Genomic DNA, 21973 nt, shown 5'->3' with positions numbered 1-21973 from the left:
TCAGAAAGGCAGCGGGCTATAATCTCCTTCATAAATGTGAACAAACTGCAGCTTAAAATCCGGTAGACTTGTCCCCCAGCTTGAAGAGTGTTTCCAAACCCTCTTATTCAGATGCTTGGAACTCGTCATCTAATTTGCAGACTAAATGTATTCCTGGCCACTCCATTCTGATGCTGGTGTTGTCCATTAGTTATCCTTCCTTATTATTTAATGTGTTATAATTTATTTAAAGGGAGAAATTGTGTCTAATGGACCACCTTTGCTGGGTCATGCAGACTCTCTTTGGTTCCCTGTCTTAAGATAGGAAGTCTGTCTCCTTTTTGTTCTGGCATGTTTTCCCTGCACCTGTTTTGAATCATTCATAACCAGACTTGGATATGGGATATTCAGGATGAGCCCTTGGCTGTGCCCTATCTGGTGAGCTGGAAGCATCCTTATGCCTGACTTGATCTGATACATCCTGGAACTGAGTTTATCTTTCTCATAATGGTCTCACGCCAAAGGCTTGCAGTTGTTCTGTGCCATCACCCAACCTTCTTTGCAGGAGGGTATCCTAATGCTTTCCCTTTCTACGTCACTGATGCTCTACTGCAGGACCCATCGTCATTGATTTAATCCTGGCTGAAACAGCACTGAGGAGATGCTCTATCACAATATGTTACATGTCAGTACTGAGGTGTGACTGGTGCGCGTGGGATGGATGTGTGGACAGAGCTTAGGCAGACTTGTTGCGCAACCAGCCCTGCTAAGGACGGTCACGTAAGCTCCATATGCAACTGCGCACGTGTCTGTCTATATAACATGGAGAGAACAGATTTATTCTGTGCAAAATTAAAATCCAGCCACCATAAACAACTGTGCAGATAGGTTCTTGAATGAAGTAAGTAGCCTCTTTATAGGAATTGTTTCTGAAATGTACAGGCTTTTATAAGCCAGAGCACTGAAATTTGGTGGTATAAAGAGAATTTAAAAGAAAACTGCGTTGAGGTGACTTCTTTACTTGGCTTGAAAACAGGTATTAGTTCCCACTTTCAGCTTGGGTCCTAATGAATTTAACAACCTGCATTATTTCCTGCCCTGTTCCTTTCAACTAATTATTAAATGCGTCACTTTGTCTAATTGGTATCTTAGTTAGCCGCTTTATCTTTTGCGTTATCTGCAATTATTCCAGGATATATCTCAGACATTGAGAGATCTGCTTGAACACAGCTGAGCAGATATACTGGTAGTTTTCTATCATCGCTAGATACGACAGACCGAAAATGAGCAGAAACTCGCCCGGCAGGGTGAACACCCCTGGCAGCAGTTTGGGTCAGGCTTTTTCAGCAGTGACCAGATACTGCTACAGTGTCAGCCTCCCTGAGGATCAGCAGAGACTGCGTGACTGTGACTGTGCCAGTGCTGCTCTTTTAAAACTAATACGAGTGATGTTGTCATGGTGAAGTGTGTATAATCCCAAAGTTTCATTCATTTTAGATCCTTTCTGAGAAAACATAGGATGTGCTGGTTGGCAGGTTATATCCTGTGTGTTGTTCCAGTAAAGGCCCTTCACAGAGGTCACCTTCTTATATCTGCTTCTCTCTTTGCTTTTCTTATTAGTGATTTGGGATTGAAAGAAATAGAATATGTTCCATAAACCATATGCTAATGTTTTCTGGAGAACACTGTCAGTTTCTGGAGAATAGTCAAACAATTAAAATGCAGAATTTTGGCACACAAGTTCAGTGACAGTAATTAAAAAGAGGGTGGAGAAAGCTTCCCGTTTCCCACAGAACTGCACATGGCCGGTACAGTTGTGTGACCCATCTTGTACAGTCGTTTTGTGGGCATAAACACATTACATATGTGATTCCCCCTTTCTTCAAACAGTCTCTCAGCTTGCCTGTGGAAAATTGTTTACTGTCATTGATGCCTTAGATTTATTCGTCTGTTCTCACAGGCCCCGCTGACTGGAAGTCTGTATCTTTTCAAGCTGTATATATTAGAAAATGCATTCCCATTCATTGAATTTTAGGGTTTTTCCTGTAGGCACATTTGGCATCATTGTCTAAAAAGCAAAACTGCTGATGTTCGGCGAGCTACTCTCCACGAGCATTGATGAAAACTCTGCCACGAGGTTTGTGAGAGGTGCTGTGTTACTGTGACAATTCCATCCTTGTGGCCAGGCAGTGTGAGGAAGAGAAGCCAGACTTGAAGCTAACCGTACCATAACGAGTGATAGTTTTCAACTGAGCATGGTATTTGGGAGGCCACCACCAGCAGTGTCCCGCTGCTTGAGAAGTGGCTTGCCCTGTGACACTTGCACCTGCACGTGAGCTTGCTGTGGCTCCCGGCTGTGTGCTGGAGGCCATTATACCATCAAAACACGGCACTACTTTTGCTCTGCAGTTTTGAAGAGCGTTGAGTAGGAAGCAAAGAAATATAAAAGTAGTTGCTTTCAAAGCTGCTGGTGAGAGCAACTCACAGGAGACCAAGGTTTATTTACTTTATCTGTGTACAGAAATCTGTGAGCAAATAAATGCTACTATAGAGACAGCTTGAAAGTATAATAGCTCTATTTTTACTGAGGGTTAATAGCTTCGCTGCTTTCATTCTCTGTAGCCATCTCTTGTTTTCTCTTCCCTCATACTTTCCAAGCAATGGTCCTAAATTTTCTCTACAGCAAAAGGCACTGGACTTTTTGTGCTATATGCTCTTAGATCTCAGTTGCTTTTAAATACTATCAGTAACACACAAGTTGGAAAGACAACAAATGGCCTCCTACGATGCACGGCATGGCTCTCGCCAGGGGGGTTATTCCAGGTATAAACCCCCCCAGCCATCGCTGGAGCCTGGGAGAGGTGGGAGCAGGCAGCTCATTGCTGGGCAAGGCCTCAGCGAGGCAAGACCCAAGCTGCCAACTCAGTCCCACTTGGACAAGCGGCAGCAGGATCTGGGCATGTATTAGCAGTCGTATCACAAGGTAGAGCTGAAGTCATGCACGACGTACCACCAGGCCTGGGTATTTCAGATTAAGTTGGCCAGCCCTCTTGATGCAGGGATGAAGTTGCACAATGCAATTAGGGGAAAGGCCCATGGGTGCCTGATGAGACAGTCAAGCTCCTGTGGGGTTTCCAGCAAGTCAGAAAATACACACCTCTGCAGTCTGGAAACTGGATTCCTGCCAGTCAGCAAGCCTGTCTGTCTTTTTTTTAAATTGCATCGTGTGTTAGATTAGATTTTTGTCAGTTGGTCAATGCTAACAGGCTTAAAATATTTTAAACTTTTGACCCTTTTTGTGTTGGTTGTGCACAGTTTGTATAACAGAGAGAAAGCAGAGGTAAAATCAGCCAAGTTGTGCTGAAGGTAAAGGTAGCTGCCTCGCATGAGCAGTGTCAGCAAAGTATCGAAAGCCCTGTAATAATAAAGCAACTTGCTGTGGCATTGTTCCTGCTTGGCGGACATGTAAGTGGCAGTTTCATGTGGAGAAATGACGAAAGCCTTGACGGAAGGTCTGCTGTTGCCTGGAGCCCATCAGGTTTCAGGAAGCAGGAGCCCCAGTAGTTACCACTGAATTTGGAGGCTTCTTGCTGCCGTGCAACCTGGTCTGAGTTGCCAAGGCCGGTTGACTTAGCGGTGAGGCTTTAATGGGGGTCTGCTGAGTGAGCAGAGGTGGTGGCAGTGGCTGCCGAGGTAAATAAAGGCTGTGATGTAATGGTGAAGAGGTAGCCTTTGAGGAAGGAATTGACTGTGGCTAAACACGCAACAAATTTAAATGCCAAATGAGGTGTGTCTTTACTTTGAGTTCTGGTGACTGATTGCTGGCAATTTCCTTTTATGCACAGGAGCCAAAATGTAAAGATGGGAGTGAATACTTTGACAGCAGAATGGACAACTTTAGCACAGACACTCTGGCACCATCACAGCTCTCTGCTTTGCTGTGGTCACCCGGCTCCAGCCACGTCCTGTCCCAGAGAAGCGAGTCTACCAATGCGGTCAGCAGCGATGCCCTGAGGCAGAACATTTATGAAAACTTCATGCGAGAGCTGGAGATGAGCAGGACAAACCTGGAGAACACTGAGACTTCCTCGGAAACAGAGGACTCCAGCAGCGAGTCCCTCAGCTCATTGGAGCAGCTGGATTTGTTGTATGAGAAGGAGCAAGGGGTGGTGCGCAAGGCAGGGTGGCTGTTCTTCAAACCACTGGTAACCCTGCAGAAAGAGAAGAAGCTGGAGCTGGTCACACGGCGAAAGTGGAAGCAGTACTGGGTAACGCTCAAAGGTAAATTGCTGTGTTGCTCCTCTGGCTTGGCAGCAGCAATTGTTTCCATTGGGTCTCCGCAGCTTTTCATGCATGACGGGTCCTATTAGCAGTTCCAGTAACTTTATGCTGTCTACCCTCATGCTTAAAGTGGAGCGTGTGCCAAAGCAGCCTGCTTAGTAGAGGTGCTGCTCATGTGCTTTGTATTGCATGTGCAGCCTTGCATTTACTACCGTAGTGGGAATTGTTTCATCTGACTTCCCAGTTTCAGTACTCACACAGAATTAGTAGTTCAGAAGATGCTTTGGGATGTTTGGAGGTCAAAGACCAAACTGAACCAAAACTGAGAAAAATACGTAATGTGTAACTTAAATACACGTGTAAGTGTCTCAAGGGAAGTCAAAATTCAAGGATCAGAAAGCCCCTGGTGCCTGATTCCCTGGCACAGGCACGCTGTTTCCTTGTCTCTGCTATACAGTTTGCTTAAAGTTGGGGTAAATTACCATAAAAACAGTCAGTTTGTTGCCAGAGGATTAGGTGGCAACATAACGAAGAGGTCAGTGCCTCCGTGCTGAGGTATTTGCACAGAAAAGCATTGCCCTACAGAGGTCCCATTCTGGGCAGAAGCAGTAGGGGAAAGTCTGCGGTGACCGAGGCTCAGCGTGGGGTGCTGGCTCCCGAGGCCACTCCAAGCACTCACCAGTTTCCCTTTTTGCCACGGATGGTCTTTCACATGGCCTGATCCCGACATTGCCAGGCACTTCTGCCTTTCAGCATGCCTGCCTTCCCATCTCCCCCATCTTCCCCTGCCGTGAAACAGCCCTGTGGGAAGGCAATCCACTTAACAGAGGCTGCTGCCAGTGGGCTGCTGTGTGATTACTGTGTTTAGCCCTGCGCCAGCAGCACACGTTGATGGCTCAGAGTAATAGAGCAGGTAGGTGTGCCACAAGAAGTGGATAGGTGTCAGGAAGTGTGAAAAGGAAAATAACATCTATTGTGGGGAGGAAGAGGAATTTAATGGCTGAGTTCATAAGCTTTTTTTTTTTCTCTCTCCCCCCCCGCCCTTTTTTTTTTGAACTGCATCCAAAGGATTTGCCTTTCAGTAAATATAATGTGAAGTTAATGAGTAAGGAAATGATCAAACTTAATAATTTCCTAGCATATCTGGGACTGGAGGAGAGAAAATAACAACTTTCCCACAGGTTGCCCTTTTCAAAATTCTGCATGGGTGTAGACCTGAAGAAAAATGAACAGCAAACAGCAAGTGCTGAGAATGTTACCCTTGATAGTGCTGATTTAAAAGAAGCAAACTTGCAAGAATGTAGCAATTCTGCCTAATAATTCAGAGACCTGTTATCAAAGGATCAAAATGTAGGCAGTCTTAACACTTAAATCACTTATCCTGATCATCAGATAGCATGATTCATGCTTACAAGCAGTATATACAAAAGGAAAAACAATATCTGAATGCCACCCTTTTATTGTATGTGTTTGCGTTAAGGAGTGTGAATGTGAGTTTGATCTGCTTCCTCTAAAATTCAAGTAGTTTCTTAACAATCCTGCCAAATGCCTAAACTGTAAGATATGTTATATACTAGTAGTCCATACATTTTTGGGATAATGAAGCTATGGTGCTCTGAGAATGAAGTCTGGTGCTTTGTGTTCAGTTCTCTGATTTGAAATTGACTTGCTGGTGACCTTGAACAAATCACATCCCTTCTTGCTAGCTGAAAATACCCAACCATAAAAAGAAAATAATAAAATTATTTGTAAAAAGCTTTATTAGCTTCTAACATTATGAGAAATATTAAATATAATGCTTTCTGTGTAGTATGAGTGATATGGCATTAGTGGTGCAGAATATCCTCCGCTTTGTTTGCTGTTTTAAGTATACATTCCTCATTTCCTTGATCTCATACCTTTATTGTCCTGTAGAGAGTTCTGATGCCAAAGTAAACTCGCCTGTCTGGATATCAAGGCGTAGTTCTGTTTTTGTAATATGCTGTATCAAGATCAAGGCACTTGCTTTAGCTCTTCCTTATACAGGATTTTGAGTAAGTCTGTATTTAATTTGTTCTGGAAATTTAAATAGCCAAGATATTTTAAAATATGACTTAAAATAGCCACATATGCAAATGGAGAACAGCATGTTTCTTTGCACTCTGGTGAGATGTGTTTAATTATAAATATGCAGAAGGCTCATAACCATCTGGTTACCTGCCAGACTTAAAAGTATACATGTCCTGAGGCCTTTGCTCCACTTTCAGGGCAATCAGGACCCGAGCTTGATTAGTAACCCTTTAACATGAGGAACTCTCTTTCCCATCTGTCTTGTCCAATTAATTTATTTTAATGAGGGAAATAGCTTTCCAATTCCCCCCTTGGTTTACATTTTGATCAAAATACTTGGACTATAATCAATCTTAGTGGGTCTGTCAGAGTTCATGAAACTACTTATTGCTAGGAATCACTTGGCTTGACCCAAAGATACATCTAGGGTGCCATACACCTAAACACACGTGCATGCTCTTCATCTATTATGTATTTATTTGTTTGGTTTTGTACATGTAAACTATCAGGATAAAAAGCAACATATCTTTAGGTACCTTCCTGATAACACATAGGGGAAATATGGAAGTTTTAAATAGAACTTAATTTGCATCTTTCTAAAATGCAGAAGTGGAAGTGGTTGTACAGTGTTGCTGCTGAAGAGTGCAGGAGACTTGGATTTACTGGTTTTGCTTGCACTATTATGTTGAAATGATTACAGAAGTCGTACATCTGATATGCAGTGTAACAAACCATATCCTTCTTTTCCTACTGCAGAGATCTCCAACTGTCTCTGTACCATAAAGAACAAGTGAGGATGGGTAAGGAGAAAGGATAGGACCAACTCTATAGGATCTACTCTTATTCTAAATATTCTGCCAGACAATCTACAGTAGGACAGCAATAGGAAAAGGTGCACTTAAATAATGCACAGGCAGTTGGATTTATTTGATGCCTTCCCTTGAAAACTTTTCAGTTGTCAACCAGTTTGGTCAGTAACCTCTAATATATATTTCCTTTTTTTCTTGTAAGTGCTTTACACTCACTGGTGATGGAGAATGCAAAGAGATTCACCTGACTGACTTTCTCTTTTCATATGCTATAGATTTGGGCCATGAGAGGAAGAGTGGTCTCCAACTCATAACTTTTCACAGCAAATGTGCTCCACAAACTCTAGCCAGCCCATTGTTCCCCTTAATGAGACAGAAGAATCCAAAAAATCCTCTTGATTTTGGTTCTGATTTCAGATCTAACTTTTGAGTAATCTCCACCTCAAAATTTCATGAATTCGGATGATGCATTTGAGACTTTAACACAGTGTTAAGTGTAAATGCTAGAGAATTGGTAGAATTAAGGCTGATGTCTGCTTTTACCTAACAATTTTAAATGTGTGTATAAAAGGAACATTTGTATTTTGCAGGTTTTGCAACATTCCCTTCGTACACACTGCCTAGGTATATTTGTTTAAGTTTTGATGCTGCCTTGTGTTGTGCTGCCTCTTCGATTTGAAGGAAAAACAACAACAAGAAAAGGCAGATCAGAGAAATGGTGTAGCCCTAGCAAACTCAATCCTTGTATTGGCTGAGTTTCAAGTCTTCTACTGAATATGTATAGGGGTTACAATAGTAATGTATTCATGCATTTCTGGTCCCTAAGGGACCATTGTGATCATTTAGTCTGACTCACTGTGTAATGTGGCTGTAGGTCTTCCCTAAATTAATTCCTGAATGAATTCAAGCATATCTTTTGGAGAAGAATGTCATTGCTGGAGAGTCTACCACCAGCCTCAGATTTTTCCTAAATGCTTAGGTTATCATCAGTTTTCAAATTGTATTTATAACATCTGCTCTTATTTCTTCCAGGTTAAACATCCAGCCACAGCATAGTATTAATCAGTCTTCCAAATTAAAATAATAATAATAATAATAAAGTAAAATCAAACCCTTTTTTTTTCATCTGCTGTTTCCCAGGTATGAAAGTGAGGTGTATTTACATCTTTTCTCTAGATGCACAAATGGGCTATGAAATTCTTCAGAAATACAAGATAATTTTTAACTAGATTATTTTAGTACACGCTTCAGACTATGACTTCCATCAGCGGGTAAATCAGCACATCTCAGAAGACAGTAGGTTGCAACATGAGGCAGGAATGAATAGCTCACAAGGGATGTAGGAGAAACAGGCACCTGTTAAGCCAGCTTCATTGCCAAACGCAATGTCATCGTACTTCTGGGAACTGGGATCAAGGCTGCTCTGCTGTCCTCCAGAAGTTGTTCCCCTTGTTGCATCTGTGATTGTTGTTACCAAGGATGAAATTTGCTTTGTGGATGCAACTCTCCTGTCTTACATATTATGCCATCTATGAGACTGAACATGATCAAACTCAACCCTTTTAAACTGTTTTAAATTATCCATAGTCTAAATCCCCAGTTTGCAGGTAGATCAAAGGAAGCCCAGTTTAAATTTGAGAAGTTTATTCACTTAGCATGTTTTTGGAAGACAGATGTTTCTACAAACAAAGATTTCTTCAACAGCTGTTGAGAGAGAGTTGGTTCCCTTAAATAATAACGGAACACAAAAGCTGATTTAACTAAGCAGGAATTTTTCTACATGCTTAAATATTTTAATAGCCTGAGTTTACTGAGCTATCCTGGTGTTGTTTTTTTTTGTTTGTTTGTTTTTTGTTTTTTGTTAGTCCTGCGTATTTGTTGCATCTCTATTAGATTTCTGTTCCAACTTTTCATTGGCAAATTCAACATTAACTTCTGTTTCCCAGTTTAGAGGATCCTCCTTATTTTTCTAGCTCAAAAGAGGGTAACAAACATTCCATGTCATTGGGAATTTTAATTCACAGAAGCATTAATATAAGAGAACTTGAATGGGACATCCAACTTACTTTCTCCTTACATTTTTTGTCCCTCTGAACTACAAAGGTTGTACTCTGCTGTTCTATGAGACCTACGGAAGGAATTCGATGGAGCAGAGCAGTTTGCCTCGATATGCTCTGTTTGCAGAAGACAGTATAGTACAGTCTGTTCCAGAGCATCCCAAGAAAGAAAACGTGTTCTGTCTCAGCAATTCTTTTGGAGATGTCTACCTATTTCAGGTAACAGTATGCATACCTGATCTTGTGATTGTTTCTGTTTTAGGATGTGTTTGTGAGTATGCACATGTGTGTGACTATGTATATGCATACATACACACACATCATGTCTGTACCAGTGACTTAAAATTAATACTATAGTTACACTATTACCGTATACTCTTATAATATTGATTTAAGTGTATGATATGACTTTAGGTATATGGTATTACACCAGTTGGCTCAGACAGTTACTGTTCAGAAATAGAGAGAACAGAGATCCCAAATAAACAAGACACTTCTGGTCCCTACTTGTTACAAGCTTCCAGAAAATCAGCTGTGTTATCGAATGTTTTCATGTCTATCAGCATTCTGCCTTTACAGAATGATGGACTCAACCCTAAATCTGCTGGCCTCAGAGAGTTTGAGTGTGACATTCAAAAAGAAGGTTAAAAATAGTCTAAAGATCTTGGCTGCTTAACTGCAGCACTGGAAATGTTAATAAAGAACAGTATTATGTGGAACCGCCTGCATAAAAACATGTTGATTCATAGGCACACTTGTAAATATCTCTGGAGACACTTTGTGCAGATGTATTCTCTTTGCCTTGCTGTGCTGTGTTCCACTAATTTGGCATTTTTAAAGTAAGCAAACACCTCTCCTCAGACCTTACTTTTAAAATCATCCCTGTTGCTATGTTACCTCCACAAGAGGAGGTTTATCTTTGAAATGTGTTGGCTTTCACCTTAATTAATTGGAGGGATAAAGGATGTAAGTCACATCTTGTCCACAGCTCGTAGGTTCTGTTGCACTCCCACCAGAGCCCTCAGACCTTGAAGGTCTAAGAAGCAGAAGCTGAAGGTTGGGGACAAGTCATGACAGTGCGGAAAAAACTCACAGTTCCTTTATTTTGCATAGTCTTAAAGGTAAAACCTTACTTGAGAAGTTTTAAGATAAAGTGCCTGAGATCTCAGGGAACCCGTCAAGCAATTCACGTCCTAGAGTTGCAGATTCATTTTGATTTTCTCTTGTCTGGTTGTAATATTGCACCTCTGTTTTGTTCACAGGCGACAAGCCAGACAGATCTGGAAAACTGGGTTACTGCCATACATTCAGCCTGTGCTTCCCTGTTTGCGAAGAAGCTTGGGAAAGAGGACACCATTCGGCTGCTGAAAAATCAGACCAAGAGTCTCTTCCAGAAGATTGACATGGACAGTAAGATGAAAAAGATGGCGGAGTTGCAGCTCTCAATTGTTAGCGATCCAAAAAACAGGAAGGCCATAGAGAATCAGGTACTGGAAATAGCGCGGTTTGTTTCTGCTACAGACTGTTATTGCAGTAGCATATTTATCGCCATTTCTTGCTTTGGCCTCCTACTATTGATGCTTTCTAGGCCTGAGAGCAATTGTCTTGGGCATAGCTGGCATGGTATGGTAGTCATAACTATTGCCAGGTTTCTACAACAATCCAGAGCAGCTCATGAAGTAGGCCAGCACTCAAAGCTGAGGATCAGACCAGTCTGTTTTATGAGCACAAAGCTATTTCTTTTCACTTCTGGAAAAAATGTAATTCATTTTCACGTCTCTGTTTTATGATATCCTTAACTATTAATAATATCTAGATGTTACATAGCATACCACAGAATATATAGTATCTTCAATGAAAAATTGAAAGTAAAGATTTTAGTGTAGGTACATAGCAATACCTTTCGGCACCTTAAGATAGGATGTGAAGTATACTTTATCCAAATGGAATTGGAAGAAGGGCTAAGGCAGGCAAAACAACGTGCTTCAGTTGAAATTTAGCCATGACTAAAAGGTCAGGGATCCTCCAGGCTTCTTAAATAGCCCCCTAGCTGTCTAAATGAGAACAAGAAGTCAAGACCAGAGGTTCCATCTTGGGGGAGAAAAGCACCTCCATAAGTACCACTGGCAGTCTCTGGAACATTATTCCAGTATCAATTCAAAGGAAAGGGGCACAGAGTTAGTCACTAACAGCACTTCTTGTAACACTCTCTGGTTGTGTACTGGGAATTGTTTGTCTCAGCATAAGCCCAGGTCCATTGGTGCTTAGCTTGGGAGAGCTAACGCCTTACAGTCAAAATCTTCACCCATGGCTGGAACAGACAAAAATGTTTGCATCCAAACTTGTATCCAGGCTAATTTTGTTTCACTGCAGCAGGAATTGAGCTGAATCATCAGGTGCTTCCCCCTGTAAATAGCTTTTGGATGCCTAATGTGTTATTCTGATCACAGTTTTGTATGATGGTGTTAGGAATACATGAATCTTGACTAAAGCAGCAGCTTAGTGCTGAGGAAGATTCACCATTAAGGTTTGTTTCTAAAATGAAAACTGGAGCCCCTCCTTCCCCCTTGAAATTTAGTTTTCTTGGTCTGTGTGTGTCTTGGGATTCCAGCCAAGCCCTGCTTAAGACCAGGCAGATTGATGAACAGCTAGAACTGTTCTTCAGTTAAAACAGTTACGTTATTGTCTGCGCAGTGGTGCATAAGACGTGAAGCCTTACTCTGCTCTCAGTTCCAGCAAGCGAACCAGGAATCCCTCCAGCGATACCTTATGGAAGTACATCTTGAGATTTTGACATCTTGTCCATGCCCACAGATTTGCAGGCGGCAACTGGCACACGATGCTTCAATTACGCATGCTCAGTGTCCGGGCAAAGGCTTCGCTGCCCAGGGCCTCTTATGTATACTAAGCTTCTCTAGTAGTTCAGCCTAACAGGTTTGTGGATTGAAGTTGCTGTATCTTTGATTTTATTAAGCCATTAACGAAAGACATCTGATAATTTTAGTTCATTTGAGAGCTCTGCCTTCTCAGTCAGAGTAGCTATTCCTCTAGCATTACTTCAAGCTGCACATTAAGGCCTCTTGGGTAGCAACCAGAGTTTATTTCCTTTGATTCCATACAGCATAATTATGTTACTTTTGTTGGTGGAACACTTACTTTCATGAAGTTGATGCTTGTATTATTTACAATTCTTATTCTACTGGTATGAACTTAACCAAGGGCAGACTGACTTATACTGACTTCACTATCAAGCTCTTTGTAGAACACTTCAGTCTGAAGCTATATGAGCAGAGTTCAGAAGGTATGCAGGTGTGTGTAGGGATATGTGGTATTCATAAGAGTTCGTAAGCTCGTAGAGCGCTCAGATGTTCATAATTTCCATGTCACTTTATTTTATGGCCCAGAGCCCAGTGACTTGAATGGAGGATGAACTAGGCATCCTTTTATTGCAGTAGGTTTTGAGACCTATAAGTATATACAGATTTCTAGAGATGCTCTAGTGGTTAATATGGCCCATCATATGTGACGCACTGAAAAAAAAATCCTTATGTATAGCAGCTTAATTTGCCCACCCACTACGTACTGATGCTAGTAGTTTATTTAGAGTCAGCTGAACAGTATTAATGATGGTCAGGCTATTAATTTCTGCTAATTAGATGTTCTGTCCTTGAACAACTGCCATTGTTTTCCAGCTCAGTCCCTGAAAGAAGTTGGCTGCATTCTGCTATAACTGCAATCCATCAATAGGGCTGCAGAAGATTTATTCCTGCTAATCTTCTGTCTGTTAATTTCTCAAAACATCGAATGGGGGCAAAACAGTGAGACAAAGAGTGAGATGGATTGTTTGCAAGCATCCACTCGTTAGCAAACAATAAATTTATAATGAGCATTTTGTCCATTCTTGAAGCCTTTGATCTCTTTAAAATCTCTCCTTACAACTGCTGAAGGTTTGTTGGCAAAGTCACTTTAGAGAAAAGTCAGTAGATAACTTGGTTTCCTAATCTTTTGATTTAATGTCTCAGGGATGGGTTTCTGAAAACAAACAACAAAAAAACTTGATATAATTAGTAAGTAAGTAATATACTTACTAAGCTAACAGTTTTGAAAAAGTATTATTCCTGAGGGAGAAGTTTGCGTATATGTAGCTCAGTTGTTTAGAACTGGTTGTTTAGTTGTCTTTTGCCCACTTTTAGAAGCAAAAGGAATATAAATTCTTGGGTTTGTTTCCCCTAAGTTTGGTGGTGTTTTCAATCATGTAGGAGTTATGACTGAGGTATTGTATACATCCTGTTCAAGATAACTTCACTAGCGATATGTTTTGGGAAGTCAGAGGAAATACTATGATTGACTTCAGAGGGACCATGGTGGTTTTTGTGTAAAAAGATGAGGCACAAAATTAATTTATTTTCTCTGGGGAATTATATCAGAAGTTGTGATTTCTAAATCCTTTCTCTCTTTCCTTCCTCTTCCTCAGAAAAACAACCACACAACCTCAAGTTTCTATTTTCTTTCACATCTGTATTGATTTAAAACCAGTACTTTTCTGCTGAAGACTTAGTAATTCACAAGGCTCTACAAGTATGCAAAACCTTTTCTTGTTTCAGTTACCGTCACCTGAAAGGCAGTTGCATTAAGGAAATGTGGACTTCTAAAATTGCTCTATGTGCTTACATGTACACACGTGTTTTTTTAATTTGGTGTCCAGCAAGTGGGTGGATTTGCAGGCTGGCATTTGATAAAGCTAATGCTACAAAAAGGAAGTCCAAACAAAATTTAGAAAGGAAAGGTTTATTCTCTAGAGAAATGAACATTTTATAAACTTGATGCTATCAAACCAGTTGAGAAATGTCTTCAACCTTGCAGCCTAGACCAGGAATTCCTTCTGTCCGGATTTACAGGTCAGTATAATAATAGATTTAAGAGCAGTGTATGAGAAAGTGGCAGCCATTTGTATAGCTATCAGTATTGTTGGGCAGTTTAGAAGAGATCAATGAGAGCAGTGTACATACAGCAACTACTCCCAATAGGCCACTGGCCACATGGCTGGAAATCCCAAGTCTGCCCATACGACCCATGGCCATGTACGTTTATATTACTATATGCAATAAATATGTTGGTGGTGATGTTGTTCCCCAGGGTATGACTTCTCTCCCAAACATAGAGAGTAAGACAAAAGGTAGCAAGTTGGAAATTCCCATGGCACTGAGGATGATTTCAAAGCCCATGGAGTCCGTCTTTAAAAAAATATTAGCTTTCCTAGCTGTTTAACCTGGTAGAGAAATCACAGTGTTTGCTGTGAATATGGAGTCCTGTCTAACTGCCATTGAAGTTAGCAAAAGGGATTATTAGCATTTATTCAGAGCTTTTTTAACAAAATAGTACACATTAAGTCAAAAGCAGGGCTGTCTGTGCCTGTAGAACTGTTTTTAATGGGATGGAAAATCAGCCTCACAGTGAGGGCACTGCAGCTCTGGGTGTATTTCTTTATGTACTTGGTACATAAGCCTATTCTATTGTCTCATTTTAGTACAATAATATGAATAATGGTTGCTTGAAAGCATTCTGGGCTTTTCTCTTCAAATTTTAATATATTGGTATAATCATGTTTTCCAAGCTATTTGGAGTTTTCTGATGTGATTCATATTTTCTGTGTGCATGATACTTAACTTACTTATCAGATGGGTTATGAACAGAGGTATTTACTTGCAGGCACTGAAATGATGAGGCATTAATGAGAAGAACAGGCATATGGTTGGAGATGATTTTTATGGAAGATTTGTATGTGTCCTGCAACCAAAAGTAGTTTATCTGTTACTATAAAAAGCAAAATAAAGAGATCTGCAAGGTGATGTTCTGTTTGCTCTGGATAGTCATTAGATCCATTGGTACCTTTCTTCTTTTCCCTGTGGTGGTTTTTGGCCTTTTACACAGGACATGACCCCATTACATTTTGTTTAAAATGTACCTATTTCTCTTTCCTCTCACTAATAAGCACAGGAAGACGACTGGAATAGTTTCAGGAATTTTAGTCTACAGGCTTCCCTCAGAAGACCAAGTTGCATGTCTTCATTTTCTACAAAACATCTTATGAAATATTGTCCAACATTAGGTGAAAACTCACAATAACAACTCAAAGAGAATCTTTTCAGGGAACTTTACTAGCACTTGCCAGTTTTGCCACATACAAATTCAAATTTAATTGCAATATATAGTTAGTTTTCTTTTTTTCATACCCTCCTAAACTGAAAAACATGATCTAAGCTTGTTATATCACATCTTCAGTATGGGTGGTCTTTGAACTGGATAGAGCAGAGCTCTGCTTTCTGAGAGATTCAGTTCTTTTCGGGTGTTACACTTCAGTGTGGGATGGTTCCTCTCTACATTATTAGTAAAATCCTTCTCTTTTGGTAGTAGCCTGTCACTAAGGAATGAAGTGAATAGGCAGCCAGGAAAGTTAAGGAAGATCATCTCCTTTCTCCTCACTGTTGTAATTACTGTTTGGCAGATGACTGAATTTCCATCTTTGTTTCAGGAAGGTTTGTATAATGAATAAACTATTACTGAATGTAGAATTGCATAGCAGTGGCTTGTAGGATGAAGTTGGTGCAGGAGTGTGTGCAGGAAGATCTCGTCTTCTGTTTTTTGGGGAGGGGCAGCTGGATAATAACAATCAGTGGCTTTCTGAATTACATCCCTGGCTATAGACATGCATGTAGTACTGCCAGTTTCAGTCAGATTATTGACAAGAATATAAATTAGGTAGATGCAGGTGAACTTTTGTGCTAACAGTGGTATTGGGAATAGGTTTTCTTCTCTCCATTTTGGTTAGAAATCATGACAATTCTGACCATCCAAAACAATCAGGAAGATGACATTTAAACAACCAACCAAAACAACAACAACAACAAAAAAAAACCATAAAACTATCATCATGTTATTGCAAGAAATTTTAACTGTTTCTTAAGTCAGTAGGCAGAATGAAAAATAAAGGAGCACATCATTGTTGTTTCGCTGTATTATGTTCTATTTTTATTTCTTTGAGCTTAAAGTAATAACAGTATCTCTGTAGTATCCTTTAAAGTAATGGAATTTCTGGGAGAGTGATATTTTTGCTTCTCTGAGTTCTCTTTAGGAAGTAATGACAATAAAACTCTTTTCCCTGTCCCCAGATGCTGAGTGACTCATTTATCCAGATGGGTGCAATATGAATTGTGTCTGAGAACCGGGGACTGGAATGCAAAGAGTTTGGTGTTGTTTGTAATGTGGTTAAAAAGCTGTTCATATAAAACAGCAGCAGAAGTTTCTTTTAAATCCACAGAGTTCCCTACATCAGCTCGCGGAGACACTTTCAATCTGGACAGAAGATGTGTAGGGGAAAAATCTGCATTTCTTGTTTCTAAAGATAGTGAATTATGTCAGTGAGGAGCTCATGTTTCTGTACAGTGTAAGAACTGCTGCTAAATCAAATCAGTTTAAAAGGCTTACACACTGAGAGAACACCCTCCTCCCTCTGTGTCTTTTCTTGTATGCTACCTTAAATAAATGCAAAGTGGAGAACTGGTTTTGTTGTCAGGTGAGCTGTCCAGGAGGCAACTTCCTTCCTTCCTCCCATTCCTTGAAGTATTCCTATTTGAGTTGATATGGTGTCATTTCTGGCACAACTTTCGGCTATTCATATTCTGGTTTGGGTTTTATTACATTGGTCTCTCTTTGTGGATTTGAAAGAGAGAGAGTCCTTCCCCATTCCCAAAGGATGCTGTTTGCACTGTAGGATAGGATGGGCAAGGAGCCCGAAACTGTTAGATAGGAACTGTTCTTCCCTGTCCACTTTTTATGATCTCCTAAGCAGTACTTGATGGATCCCTGTGTCATGTGCTGGAACCTCCTGGCCTGAGCTCCCTTTTCTGAATATATCCCTTTGGCTTTCCCAAGCTCCCAATTTAGAGTTTACATGGAGCAAACCTGGCAGAGTTATTGAATGAACAGAAACCCCCTTTAGCTCACCTGTTCGCATGATTTTAAATGTAATTAATTTACAATTGTTTCACTAGCCTGGAGGAGAATTTACTGTTTATAATCTGAAAAAGATCATTACTGCTATAAGGACTGCCAAAAGTAAGTTAACCCTTAAGATCTCCTGCCTGGTCTAAATCTCTGTTGCCAACATTAGCCCTTTCACTTAGCGATCCCCACATAATTGCTGTCTTGTCCCTGCATCAGGCTTCTTTGCCTTAGTTTCTCCCGATGGCCCAAACTAAATCATCCATGGCCCTAACTCTTCGGGCTTCCCGCATTTTACTACTTTCTACCCTTCTGCCATAGTCTCCTTTTTCTCTCCACTTTACAGGGATCCTATTAGCCTTGAGAGATTTATTTGGGTGGCCTCTCCTTGTCTTTCTCAAGTGCTCTCTCATGCTGCCACTAAACCCAGACATCCTTGCAACAAAACTTACCTGTTCTGAGGATGCCATCTTGCCATTTGCTTCACCTCCTTTAATGCTTTTCCTAGAAGTCTCTACATAGTTTTTTCAACTGTGATTGAAACTGGGTTAGAGGGAGAAGGGCTTTGGATGCCCTGGATACTCAAGCCTGCAGTGCAGGCAAGCAGTAATAACTGAGTAGGTCACACTGGGTGCGGTTTCATGTATGCTTGTTTGTTTTGGCGCGCCTCACTTCAGGCCATTATCTCTTATCTCTTTGCGGACTCACTTCGTACTGCTGTTAGCCTCTGTCACCCATTCCCACTCTCACTGCTGTCTGCTGCATCCACTTTTTCCCATTTGCTTTAGAAGAGATTTCAAAGGTCTGTCTTGTCTGTGCACAATGAAGCTAAGTCCTTGAGCCGTCTTTCAGGCAGTCCTCCCACGTGGGTCAGAGATTTTCCTGACACAATAGCAGAATGAGGATTGCAGCATCTAATCTGCGGGCTGTAAATTAACTTCATGGACCAGGTCATACTGCACTTTGAAGTTGTTGCTTTTTTATTTGTGAGCTTCCCCCATTTAGTTTTCAAGAATATAAATCTTTAGGAAGAATTATCATAGTTTAAAAGGCTTATACAAATAGCAGCTGGTATTGGTTCGTGGTCTCCAATTGGTTCCAGACGTCCCTGGTTTTGATAAGACTGCAAGACAATCCCAGAAATTCCCTGCCTACAGCTTTTGCTAATGCCATTAAATGTAACATCGTGATTACCGATGCTTTTGGAGCTGATTAACTAGCATCCTGCATGACTGATAAACACTGTAATTTAATTATTTCTTCTGAATGTCCTTATGTTGTACCTCACTCCCCCTTCTTAGATTGTCTTTATTTGAATGTACAACTGAGTAGAAATGTGTAATCAGGATCTTGAAGAAAGCCTCAGAAACACAAGAATGCCTGTGTTCAACTCGTGTTCAGTGGGAACAGGATGCTCCACTCCAGCAGCGCCCTTGCTCTGTTCCTGAGGTGTTCAAAATTGGCTTGGCTTTGTACCCGTGGAGATGTCATCCTAAAGGGAAAGACTTCACCTGAACTTGTAGCTTTTGGCTTTGTGAAAAGCTGGCAACCATGTTCTCATTCTAGCTGGGTGTCAACATGGTGAAAGAGCTAGGCACAAAGCCTCTTTCTGGAATCATCCCACATGTAAGGTACTAGCAAGCAGAAAAATACTGGGTGAAGAGTGTCTGAGAGAAAAAAAAAAAAAATGCAAAGTAAAGGACAGTGATCAAATAAATCCAAGAAAAAATTATTGTTCTTTCTGGAACACAAAGACATTTTGAATGTCTGTAGTGAGAGATTAGAGGAGGCATCTTCATTGTGTGCATATCTCTGTCCTTTTTTCTCTGAATTTTTGTGAGTTGCTCTCGTTATAAGCTTTTGTAAATTCAATGTTTTGCTTTTAACAATGCTTTCTTGAAAGATGTTTTTGTTAGTGTACAGTAACTAGTAATTTCATATTTGCAGATGTATCCTCCCTGCCAAATAAGATCACTTCTTGCTTCCACAGGTTTAGCTAGCTATAACTGATGCTATAGTCTGTAAGGTCATGTGTAAGGAAGCCAGAATAGGTAACATCTCTGTCAGTTGTAGTACATGCCTTTAGCACCATTTTGTTAAAAGGGCAGTTCTTGCCCTTTCATTGCTCACTTCATCATTGTGGAAAGTAAGAGAAAGTAAGACACTTGTGTAATTTGTGGTATTTGTCAGCATTATAAGGAAACTGAACTGATTTTGCTTCTAGAGCCTGTAGGTCATATAGTTCACCTGATATTTTTATGGTTTTTATCAGTTTGTTTTCTAAGTCATAAAGCTGCTTGTCCTTGATTAATCTAAACTTAAGGTGATAATGTCCTGTACTCCCAGGGACAGGCAAGGCGTGTCGGTGAAAGGTATGAAGGCAATGGGTGTTAGAAAAAGCGATAAACTTCCTCCACAACCATAAACCACCTGTTTAACAACAAGCTTACAGTGATTTGAGCTGACATGTGAAGGAGAGCATTGTCAGGGAATTTTAACGATCTTCAGCTAATGAACATGAACTTAATGTACATTAACCTAATGTACATGCCTGTTCTGCCTTTTCATGTGTGAATATCTACTATATTAAACACAGCTGTGTTCTTGTTGGTACTATTTATCAATCTTATTCTATGTTGTACACTGTGCTGCAGATTTTAGCTGCAGCTACCAATTTGTAAACTGGGGAAATCAAAAGCAAAATCTGACTTCAGTGCAGCGTTTATGTGTTTGTGTAGGTGAGTGCGCATCTACACAAATACTTAAAATCTGTCATCCAAGTCTTGATTCAGAACTGTACTCAACTAGTATATATTTGAGTCTTTTCACTTTCTTAATTTTACCTTAAAATTAGATTAAGCCTGTCTGTTACATTTGCGTCTCTCTGTGTTAAATATGTTTAAAAATTTCACGAAGAAGTATGTATACATTCTTGCTTTTGGTCCAGCAATTCGTATTGAGTATATATAACTCATTTTTGCAGTATGGCTGAGCATAAGCATGTCTTAACCTATTAGTCAGAAAAAGAGTCGTACACGCTCACATTGCCAGTATTGTCTCCTATTTACGGATAGAGAGGCCGTAGGAAGATGGTAAAGCCTGAGCAGAACCTATCAGCACAGCTACTTCACCTAGCGTAGTGAATTGTTGTAGCTATGCAGCCTTGCTTTCAGCCAGGCAGCTGTACAATCTAAGCTCATAAAAATGAAGGAAACAAAACTAATCTCCAAAAAGAAAAAGGAGGAAAAAAAAAAAAAGCCCTCATGAACCACAGGGTTATGTTTTTATGTAACTGCTTTTGTGGCTATCAAACTACCCGAAGTTCATGGTATGTTCATCTTGTCAGTATGCATTTAAGACCACCAGCTTTGTTTTATTTCAAGCCATCTTTTGGGTTGATGTAACACAATATGACTGAATGTGTTTTGGCAGGGAATAACTAATCTAATCCATATACCACCAGATGAAAGTAATTTACTATGGGTTTGTGGAAGAGCTCAGATTTTCAGTGCAGCCCACAAAGACATTTTTCCTCTTTTAATTGTCCCTTTTTATATCTAAACAGATCCAGCAATGGGAACAGAACTTGGAAAAATTTAATATGGACCTTTTCCGAATGCGATGTTACCTAGCCAGTTTGCAAGGTGGGGAGCTCCCAAACCCAAAGAGCCTTTTGGCTGCTGCCAGTCGTCCTTCAAAATTAGCACTGGGGAGGCTCGGAATTTTCTCTGTGTCATCCTTCCATGCGTTGGTAAGTCTGAATGCACTTCTTATGGGTGTGCTACACAAAGCCATCATTAATGTACTTACATGTGGAATTGTGCTAGGATAATTCATGGGTGCACCCACATTCATTGTTCAGATGGCCTTGTTCTCATCCCACCCTTTCTGTCTCTTCCTTGACTGCAGAAAATGTTCTTACACAGAGACAGACTTTGAAACCATGAGGATATGGCCATGACTTTTTTTGGTCCCTAAGGAATCCAAAATCAGGCACTTTTGACTCATATCTAAAAATAAATAAATAAATGAAAGTAGATGTAAATGTAAAGAAGTCATAGTGTTGGAATTCTGTCACTGGGATTTTACCCCCTTTGAGTTAGGAGTTTAAAGTGTATAGGACCTAAGTAACTTATAGTGAAAAGAGCCTAACACTAAAATTTCCACAAGTGATTCTGGTCCCTCTGGGTTGAGCTGATCTTTTATGGAGGTCCCAGACCACCTAAAACGTTTTTCAGTTTTTAGAAGCAGTTTGATACCCTCCTGAACAGAAAGTGTTTTTAGAATAGGCTGAAATGTCATTTAAAAAAACTATGGCCTCTGTGTGCAAAGAATGAGGAAGCTCCTCAGCTACTGTAAGCTGTTGTCAACCTGTTGGCTTCAAGAGAACTACGGCAATAGCAGGTTTGCCTCCGCTTTTTATCCTTTACAGGGCTGTGAGGCTGGTCCTTGCAGAGGGGGGTGGACCTTGTTTGCTGCAAGGAACAGTAGCCCTCAAAGTCTCATCAGAGAATTCGTTTCTCTCTACTGCTATTTTTAACTGTGTGTTTTGTGTCATTGCTTGTTAATAACACAATGGTATAGCACATTTATCTCCTATATTTGCCAGTTTAGAGTCTTTCTTCCTCTAGCAAGTTTATATCTGACTAATAGATTATCATTCTTCGAGTCTGTTCATTAACTTTTTCTGTTGTACAGAGCTATATTTTCTCAGTTCTTTCAATCTGTCTTCTTTTGCCCCATGACAAATAATTATGCTGTTATGCCATTTGAATACCAAAAGAAGTGTTGGTACGT

General features: G+C 40.4%; 1 protein-coding gene across 2 annotated transcripts in view; it reads left to right on the top strand.

The window, feature by feature from the left end:
- TIAM2 (TIAM Rac1 associated GEF 2) overlaps positions 1 to 21973 on the top strand; it is a 137896-nt gene that overhangs the window by 51661 nt on the left and 64262 nt on the right. For both annotated transcript variants that reach the window (XM_083830958.1, XM_083830959.1), the window contains 4 exons: positions 3825 to 4260; positions 9222 to 9394; positions 10438 to 10662; positions 20742 to 20927. In XM_083830958.1, the coding sequence (XP_083687084.1) occupies positions 3825 to 4260; positions 9222 to 9394; positions 10438 to 10662; positions 20742 to 20927 (1020 nt within the window). The remainder of the gene's footprint in view (positions 1 to 3824; positions 4261 to 9221; positions 9395 to 10437; positions 10663 to 20741; positions 20928 to 21973) is intronic.

This window comes from Anser anser (assembly GCF_964211835.1).
Source record: "Anser anser genome assembly, chromosome: 3".
In the NCBI taxonomy this organism is placed as follows: domain Eukaryota; kingdom Metazoa; phylum Chordata; class Aves; order Anseriformes; family Anatidae; genus Anser; species Anser anser.
The sequence above is the reverse complement of the archived record's forward strand: the minus strand, read 5'-3'. Positions and strand labels throughout refer to the sequence as shown.